Source organism: Orycteropus afer, unplaced genomic scaffold, assembly GCF_000298275.1.
Source record: "Orycteropus afer afer isolate SDZICR_OR568_19922 unplaced genomic scaffold, OryAfe1.0 scaffold00450, whole genome shotgun sequence".
NCBI classification, from domain to species: Eukaryota; Metazoa; Chordata; class Mammalia; order Tubulidentata; family Orycteropodidae; genus Orycteropus; species Orycteropus afer.
The window spans coordinates 1,617,563-1,627,526 of record NW_006922037.1 but is presented as its reverse complement, the minus strand read 5'-3'; the positions used below and the strand labels follow the sequence as shown (position 1 = coordinate 1,627,526).

Here is a 9,964-nt window from a genome sequence, read left to right as displayed (position 1 = left end):
TCAGCCTTCTGATTAGCAGTCAAATGCCTTAGGCACTACACTACCAGAGAAAGGCATTACAGAAGCCAGCTAAATTAGTCTTCTTAAAGTGGAGGGGAGGAAGAGAAGGAGATCCAGTGAGGCTAGGCACCTAGCCCAAAGTACCACAGAAAAAAATCTTAAATCTCCTGACTCATGGTAAAGTGCTCATTCTGCTTCCTGAGTCACATTGCCTATCTCTGCATTTTTAAACACCTAATGTGTAAATATATCTAAAGCTCTAAATTTTACTGCTGACAAACCCTAATTTAACCTATTTTAACAAAGATGTAATGAAATAATGAGAGCCTGTGTAGCATTCTGGGAAGAGAATAGGCTTTTGAGATTCAATTAGGATTCCAATTCTGGCTCAGCCCCTTGTTTCTGATCCTTAGGAAAGTTATGTAACTGTTCTGTGTTTCTGTTTCCTTATCTTTAAATGGAGAGACAAAACTTATCCCTTGTGATGTTGGGAGGGTTAAAGAGATGATGTATATGAATTACACAGAGTTTAGATATTTCGGAAATCATAGCGGTTAGGGTGAAGATCTTGAGCTTCAGTTCTTCAATGATATTTCAGGGCTTTTTCAGAACAGAGAGTAGCATTATGAATACTACTACAAACCATTAAGCATTTGTCCTGCTAAAGATCTCTGCTCTTTTGAGCAACTGGGTTTGGTTTTTGTAAGGTAGGTAGACATGACAAAGGAATGAATCCTCTAAGAGTAGTGAAAGTTTTCTGAAAACCTTGCTCTGTGTCTTCAGTCTTTCTTGTACATAGATGCTAGTTCCTTAGGTCCCCACTAACTTTTCCTGTAACTGTCAGAACATGAAGACGTGATTTGGTATCATGTGGCCACCCATTGTGCCTGAATGTATCAACTGTGTTCATCAACACGGGCCTGGGGTGGAGATTGGGCTTTCTCCTTCCCTGTTGTGATAGATAGATGCTCCTGTCGGTATGTTTTCTTATTTGAAGTTTCACAGTTGGAGAGGAAAGGAAGCCACTCTTACAGGCATAACATACCAGTTTTAAGTAAGGTTGTAGTAATGTTTATTTGCCAAAAAGGTATGTTGGTCTCTCTCCAAACCCTTCTGTCATGGTCATTTAGAATAAGGAGGAATTGGAGTGGGAAGGGAAGACTCACGGCTTCCTGCCACCTCCAACAATGAACACTCCTTTTTACCCCACCTATCTCCCTCTACTTTGAAGACTTAGATGTGTCTGAAATAAGGCAATAGCATCATATTCATGTGAGAGCTGGACAGTGAATAAGGAAGACTGCAGAAGAACTGATGCATTGGAATTGCAGTGTTGAATTGTGGTGTTGGCAAGAGTATTGAACGTTCCATAAACTGCCAAAAGAACAAACCAGTCTGTCATGGATATGAAGTACCTCTGGAATGCTCCTTGAAAGCAAGGATGGCAAGAATTTTCCTCTAGTACTTTAGTCATGCTGTCAGGAGGGATCAGTCCCTGGAGAAGGACATCATGTTTGATAAAGTGGAGGGTCAGTGAAAAGGGAAGAAAGTAAGTGAGATGGATTGACACAGTGGCTGCACCAATGGGCTCAAGCATAGGAAGGATTATGAGGATGATGCCGGACCAGGTAGTGTTTCATTCTGTTATATATAGAGTCACTATGAGTTGGAACAGACTCAACAACACTGAACAACAACAGGATCTCCCCCATTATCCTTCACTCAGATTTGTGCTGGCTGCTTCATTCCAGCTTCCTGTTCCCCAACGACTGCTGATTTCTTTAAAAACAAAAAACAAAACAAAACCAAAAAAACCCACTGCCATTGAGTCAGATCTGACTCATAGTGAGCCCTCCTTGGGTTTCCGAGGCAGTATCACTAAGGAAGTAGATTGCCCAACCTTCCTTCCGAGTAGTGGCTGGTGGCTTTGAACCACCAGCCTTCTGGTTAGCAGTCAAATGCCTTGGGCACTACGCCACCAGAGCTCCTAGAGCTACATAAATGCTTTATGCTATAAACTTTGGATTGTAGCAAATGAAACTAAAAACAAATAAAACAAAAATCAGAGCTATTTTTCCCCCTTAGAAATAGTAGCACTACATGCTTTGCCATCATTGTCCTTATTACCAAATCCCTGTAGAAGATACAACTTCTGCCTAGTTCTCAGTGTCATGAGCCACATCTGGACATTTCAGAGCCTTTCTAGAAAGGGTATCTGAAGGGTTTTTTTTTTTAAACCTATGACTGTATGAACTCAAAGCTAATGCTTATTTTAACCCACTGTGCTACTTTCCATGAAAGACAATTTTAATGGTTTATTTTCTTGTTTACTCATGTGGATAAGACACTTGACTGCTAACCAGAAGGCTGGCGGTTCAAACCCACCAGCCACTCCTCGGGAGGAAGGTTGGGCAATATATTTCTGTAGTTCTACTGCCTCGGAAACCCAAGGAGGGGTTGCTATAAGTCGGGTCTGACTCGACGGCACATAACAACAACAACAACGTGTGGATTAAGAAATAAAAACAAAAAATAAAATTTAGCAGAAATGCAGAAGATTTTAACATTCCAATCAAGTTGCCACGCTAGATTAACAGACACAGGAGTGACTGGGTAGAGACTTACAGGCGTACCACTTTGAAGTCAGAGGAAAATTTCTTGAGCAGGGAGGTGAGCAAAATTTTTTTCTCTCTGTCAGCTTGACATCCCTTCGGCTGTCCCCGGAATTAGAAAGCTTGCTGGGGATGCTACAGATGATACTTTAGAGTTGGGAATTGATTAGGATTGACCCTTGGCAGCTCCTGTTTGTCTTCCTTAGAAGATAACATAGATCTGGAGGCAAAAAAAAAGAAAGAAAGAAACTGCTGTTTTTAGCAAGGACAGAACAATGGGAGAGCCATTTATGGTCTAGATCAGCCTTTTATGGCCATCCTGTTTTCACTTCCTGCTATTTCAGCTTGCCTGATTTCCTTCCAGAAATCCCTCTATGTCCACTCATCAAGCCCTTTCCTTTGACGGCATTTTCTCATGATGCATTTCACCTGTTAATCCTTTTGTTCTCTCCCAGGCCAATTCTCTTCACTGATGAATGTATTTATTTATTTATTTTAGTAGAACTTTTTGGTTGAAAGACCCCTAAATTTAGAGCATAGATTGTCAAGTCATTATAAATGTTGCTTTATCCAGCTCAGCCACTAAATTATATACTACTTTAAGCATCCTTTTAGGAAGAAGTGAGAAATATTTTAAATTTAGTTTTTATGCATTGAAAGTAATACATAGTATTGTAAGTTATAATGTATACATTGTAAATTATTGGGGGTGGGAGGGAAGGAGAGGGAAAATTTCGGATTAGTTGGGGGTCACATGTTGATTTGGGTGAGAGGAGGGATGGTATGGCAAAAGTCTGTGATCAGCATGATGACATTGGGGATAGGAAGGACACTGAAACATGCACATAAGATATAGACAACAGAGACACATAATAGTATACACACACACACACACACACACACACACGCAAAAAGAAAATAAAAAGTAATACATATATATATATATGAAACCAAATCATTTTACAAAGTTGTTTTTTACAACAGGCCCCCCGCCCCCACTCCTACTCCCCAGAAGCAACACTTTCAAGGCTCTTGGCAGTGTCTTTGGTTTTTATTTCCACCTTTTGAAATAACATGTTTATGTTGCTTCTGTTTGATCTTGCAGTTTTAGATGTTTTCTTTTTAAGTCCCACTTTGGAAGATGGGAATATTTGCTCATTTTCTGTCTTCCCATTATCTCCCTTTTTCCTGCTTTGGTCATGTTGTAAGAAGGGACCATTCCTTGGAGAAGGATATCATGCTTGGTAAAGTGGAGGTTCAATGAGAAAGGGGAAGGCCCTCAACAAGATGGATTGACACAGTGGCTACAACAATGGGCTCAGGTATAGCAAAGATTGTGGGGCTGGCACAGGACTGGGCCCTGTTTCGTTCTGCTGTACATAGAGTCGGTTGCTATGAGTTGGAGACGACTCGATGGCACCTAACAAAAACAACAACAACATTATCTCACATACTTCAGATCTCTTATTTTCCCAATATGATTAGAGCATAATTTTTCTTTTTTTAGGTCAGTATTCCTTATTTACATTTATGCCTCTGTAAACTTAGTATGAAATCCCTGGATGGTACAGATGATTAATGTGCTCAGTTGCTAACCAAAAGATTGAAGGTTCTAGTCCACTTGAGGACATCTTAGAAGAAAGACGTGAGGATCTAATTCAGAAAAATCAGCCATTCAATACTCTGTGGAGTACAGTTCTATTCTGACGCACCAGGGCCACCATGAGTCAGAATCTACTTGACAGCAACTGGTACTGATATTTGAAGATTTGAAGAAGTAGATAAATGAATAGAAGATGGTTTCCTCTCCTTTCTCATGAAAATGTGGACCACATCTAACATGTTCTTATATAGCTAGTAGAAGAGTAAAGAGCTTCATAATTGTACAACACTCAAAATGATGAATTTGAAAATCAGCCGTGGTGCATTAAACAGTTTAAAATTACTGACCAGGTGACATCTCTTAACAGACCAAAGCTATAAGCACAAATCAATAACCAGCTTTCGTGAAAGGAATAAATCTTTAGAATGTAAAATGGTCAAAACAGGATTTGAAGGAATTCACCACCACATGTGGTTCTTTATCCCATTTCTTTGATCTCCGTTTATCTTCATTCCTGCTATTCATTCCGTACTGGTGCTTGCTTATTTCACTTTTATCTGTGCTTTTATTATTCTTTCTCTCCATTCAACTAGTACCCTGTGCATATTAGCATTTACCATGTTGCCCCTCTTTCTTCATTCATCTGGCTCTTCACCACACTATGAGCATCTTGAGAGCAGGAATGCTATCTTTCCTGCATCTCAGATATGGCTTACTATAGAAAAGGCTTTGAAAATACACACTAATGATACTATCCCTTCACAAATGTGTGATTGTGAGGCATTTTGAATTCTTGATATTAAAATGTATGATAACACTTTTCTATGAAAAGCAGAGTAAAGAAAATGTGATTTTATATTTTGTCCAGTTATCACCAGGCTTTGCATGTGCTATTGGCCTAACTACTACTGAGTGTTGGCTCTCAGATTAAAGATCCTTTCCTCTAGGAATCCTATTTTGCAATGTCCCAACAGCACAAATTAGGATGGTTCCATATTTCTGTGACTCTGTAAGTCACCATCATGGCAATGTTTTACTCTAATTGTTCTAATATTTGTTTTAATCTAATTGCTTTTTAATTAGACTCTACCCTCAGTTTAAGGAGCCTTGGTGGTACAGTTAAGTGCTCAGCTGCTAACTGGAAAACTGGTGATTTGAACCCACTCAGTGGCTCTGTGGGAGAAAGACCTGGTGACCTGCTTCTGTAAAGGTTCTAGCCAAGAAAACCCACGGGGACGTTCTCCTCTGTCACAGGAGTCTCTGTGAGGCAGAATAGACTCCGTGGCACTCAGTAACAGCAACATCCTTACTTCTAGAAGAAATAACAACCAGAATGTTTCTTAGTAGTAAGACTTCAACTTGCTTACTTTGGATATGTCCTGAGGAAAAAAACAAGTAGAAAAGGACACCATGTGTGGTAAGATAGAGGGCCAATGAAAATGAGAGAAATACTCAATGAGATGGATTCACACAGCAGCCGCAGCAATGGACTCAAAAATACCAATGATCATGAGGACAGCACAGGACCTGGTAACGTTTCCTTCTGTGACAAGTGGGCTCACAATGAATTGTGAGATGGAGCTGACTCAGTGGCAACTAACAACAGTAATGATACCCAGTTCACTCTATACTTTGTGAAAGCAGGCACTTCAGCAGTCTTGCTTGTTGTAATATCCCTAAGATTGGGGGGTTGCAGAGGATTCCCCACCTAATGTTGTTGTTGTTGTTATGTGCCGTTGAGTTGGACCTGACTCATAGGGACTCCTCCTTGGGTTTCCGAGGCAGTATCACTACAGAAGTAGATTGCCCCATCTTCCTTCCGAGGAGTGGCTGGAGGGTTTGAACTGCCAGCCTTCTGGTTAGCAGTCAAGTCCCTTAGCCACTATCCTACCAGGGAGCTCTGTTAGCATAGTGGCTAAGGCACTTGACTGCTAACCAGAAGGCTGGCAGTTCAAACCCTCCAGGCACTCCTCGGAAGGAAGATGGGGCAATCTACTTCCGTAGTGATACTGCCTCGGACACCCAAGGAGGGGTCGCTATGAGTCCGGTCCGACAGCACATAACAACAATTTCCCCACCTAATACTTCTCCTTATCTCCAGTCTCAACATTTGAGGGCCAAAGGTTAAGTAAAAGAATATTTGAAATAAATCGTCAAGATTAAATGTTACCCACTGAATGCTTGAAGTGCTTTACTGTGATTTTTTCAGGTTATTTCCATGCTGGTGGGATCTTGGACACAATCCTAAGTTAATATACAATGTAAACTTTTATGATGAACCTGGGGAACCCATAAAAGTACCCTAGTATTAATTAAACCATGGCTTTAGCCATTGGTTAATAAAATTATTTCTTCCACTAAAAGTAGAATTGCTTTCTAGGTAATCTTCTATAAAAGTAAAAACAAAACATAAATGGAAATTATAAGTATCCTTGTGGTACACTACTAATTTTCAGACGCAGTTAGGTAGTTGAGCGGTGATAAAGTCTTTTTTAATGAGCACAATATTTCTATGCTTCGTGAAGCTGTTTACTTCTGAATCTTAGCTGAGAAATAATTTTGAAAATACTTCTATTTTATACATGGTATAAATAAAACATGGCATAAGGCCCCACCCTGCAAGAATTTACCATCAATTTCTTACTTTAATAGACTTTAAGAATTGAAGTATAAAACTGGAATTCTAAAACGTAGAGATCACATAATCCAGTAATGTCATGGTGTGTTCCATGGAGCCACCCACTAGTACAGAGACACCACAGGGGCCAGCACTGTGAAGCCAAGCTAGGGATGGTGTAGGAGCATGGGATCTGAGCCCCATTCCTGCTGTACCTGGACAGCTTTACCTTTTCTATTCAGTTCCTCATGAGAGAGTGAGTTTACTGCCTTACAAATACATATGTGAAACAATTCCATTATATTATAGATGAGGACATTTGGAACCCAGAAGGTTTAGGTACAGTTTGTACTGGCTAAGCTGGTTTATGCCAATACTAGTTGCTGTTGAGTTGGTTCTGACTCATGGAGACCCTGTGTGTGTCACACTGGGGCTGTGCTCCATAGGATTTTCAGTGTCTGATTTTTTTGAAAGTAGATTGTCAGGGCTTTCTCCTGAGGAGCCTCTGGGTAGACTCGAACCCCCAACCTTTCTGTTATAGCTGAACACACTAACCATTTATACCACCCAGGGACTCTGAACTGGTTTTGTATGCTGGCTTAAGGCCTGGTTCCCCATGCAATCCTGTTTCTACTATATCATACCGCCTACTTTGACAGTCTGTTCTCTCTTTGCCTTCAGCTTCCAGAGCTAAACTCAGCATGATCAATACCATGTCTAAAATCCGTGGCCAGGAGAAAGGGCCAGGCTACCCCCAAGCAGAAGCCCTCCTCGCAGAGGCCATGCTCAAGTTTGGAAGGGAGCTTGGAGATGACTGCAACTTTGGTAAAAATGTTGTCTTACGTTTTAACTCTTTGTTCCTACCTAGGGGCTTTGGTGCCTGTAAGAAACTCTGTAGGATGTTATTCAAACCATTTAATATTTTGATTCTGAATTTTAAATCATGGGCTCCAAATTTGTTTTTAGAATTGTTTCATCATTTATAGTGTGATCTGCCTTAAGAGTCTTATTTTGTATTGATTTGTTTTCATATTTTTCCTAATGAGATCCTAGTCTTGACAATAGCTTTGGTTAACATGCTCAGATGCCTTGGGTGTGTCTGGTAGTAACCATGTATTGGAGCAAAGGTGAGCAGTCACAGTCAGCAGTTGAGGTTCAACTCCCTGCCCTGTGGGCTTGCTCTTAGATCTCTGTTCTTTTTGTATCTTACCTAATTCCACTGTTCCAAGTGAGACATGGTTTATTTCTTCACCTTGTTTCCTGCAGCACTCAGATACCATACAAAGCACCTTCTGTTCTCAACACCTTGTGATATGGGGTCACAGCAAATGGTTGTCCTTGGCTGTACTCTACTCTCTGTTCCCCATATTTGCCTCTGCTAAATGCATTGTGGCCTTAAGCCATTCCACTGCTGGGGAAATGGGTACCTACAAGAGAAGTCAGGGAGCTCTCTCATTGCTTTTTGAGAAAACAAGATTTTACTTTCTTTACAATAAAGGATCAAACCTTTGTAGGAGGTATTGAGTCTACTGCCCAGTAAGAACTGTTTTACGTAGAAAAGACACTGTTCTCTGGAAGCCATTATATACTCTCTATTGTCTAGGTTGCCTTCAGAAAACAAACAATAAATGCTGGGTTTTCATCTGAAAAGGACCCTCTTATTGCAAATGCATTTCCTCTTTGTTCTTTACTGTGAAAGAGCTTCATTCTCCCCTTCCAGGCCCAGCGCTGGGTGATGTAGGGGAAGCCATGCGGGAACTCTCGGAGGTCAAAGACTCTTTGGACATGGAAGTGAAACAGAACTTCATTGACCCACTTCAGAATCTTCATGACAAAGATCTCAGGGAAATTCAGGTACCTGCAAATTCAGTTCTCTGAGAGATGGGTGCTTTAACTCGTACAGATGCCAGTGCTCTTTTCATTAAAAACAGTTTTGATCTTACCATGTATGTCCGGGCACATGAATTAGAAAACACTCCAGCCAGACACCCTGAGCAAACTGACAGATGCAGCACCTCTCACACCTGTGCCACTCATGCGCATTACATTTCACTTCTCTGAGTTCAGTGTTCACAATGAAAGTTTTTCCAAACGTTTTTCTCCAGAAGGATGATTATCTTTTCTCTGAGAATATACAGTTATATTAATTATTCTAGTTGCTTCGGCTGATTTCATCCCTATAATGCTGAGTGTACCAGTTGTTAGCTTAAATATATAGTTATTCTATTGTTCCAAAGCCATGCATTTTTTATATTTTTATAATGGTTGTTAGGATTGAGGAAGAATACCTAACTATTCTCTTTCTAAAAACATATAACTGTTGAGTTGTTTCTAATAAAGTTCAAATGCCTTTTCCTACTACTAGGTATGTAAATGTTTGCTCATTTATTCATTCAATGTAAACTTATCTGAAGCTTAATTTTCTTGACTGTAAAATGTACTTCTATCATTTTAAATGATGTCTCCTTCATCTCCTTATTCCTATCTTTAATCTCCTTCATCCTTACCACTTATTCAAGATCACATAACTAATAAGTGATAAACTCACTCTAAATCCAAAATACAACTCTAAGTCCAGTGTTCTTCCCTACGTCTAGCAGGAAGTTTATATGTCTTAAAGGAATATTCCTTCCAAAGCAACAAACATTTAGTTTGGGTCAGGGCATGAATTGGAGTCAAGAGATGTGGTGGGAGGGGAGGTTTAGGATATTTCTCTCCCTCCTTTTCTTCTTATTTCTTCACCACTCTCAACTGTGTTTCCATCTCCTCTTCCACTTGATAACACATCCATGAACAAGGAAAATCCATCATTTTCTTCCTCTTCGTAGTGGAAGACTGAAACCCTCAGGAAAAATATAATACTTTGGAAAATTCCTGTCATACCTGGTTACTAGAGGGGTCAGACAGAGGCTGGGTGGAATGAAAGTTGAAGCTCATTAGATAAGAGCTCTTCAGAGGTCCCTTCCAAGTTAGGTTTTGTGGTTGAGTTTCATTATCAATAGGAGACTTAAGCCAAACCCAGGGTTCCTAAAAGCTTCATTATCAGCCACCTGGAGCGTGTGTTAACATATAGATTCTTAGGCCCTGGCCCTACATGTTCTGATTCAGGTGATCAGGAATCCATATATATAT

The 9,964-nt window shown here is 40.2% G+C and overlaps 1 protein-coding gene across 1 annotated transcript in view; it reads left to right on the top strand.

The window, feature by feature from the left end:
* SH3GL2 (SH3 domain containing GRB2 like 2, endophilin A1) overlaps window positions 1-9,964 on the top strand; it is an 89,170-nt gene that overhangs the window by 62,723 nt on the left and 16,483 nt on the right. The window contains exons 3-4 of the mRNA XM_007954239.2: window positions 7,514-7,657; window positions 8,553-8,686. Of these exons, the coding sequence (XP_007952430.1) occupies window positions 7,514-7,657; window positions 8,553-8,686 (278 nt within the window). The remainder of the gene's footprint in view (window positions 1-7,513; window positions 7,658-8,552; window positions 8,687-9,964) is intronic.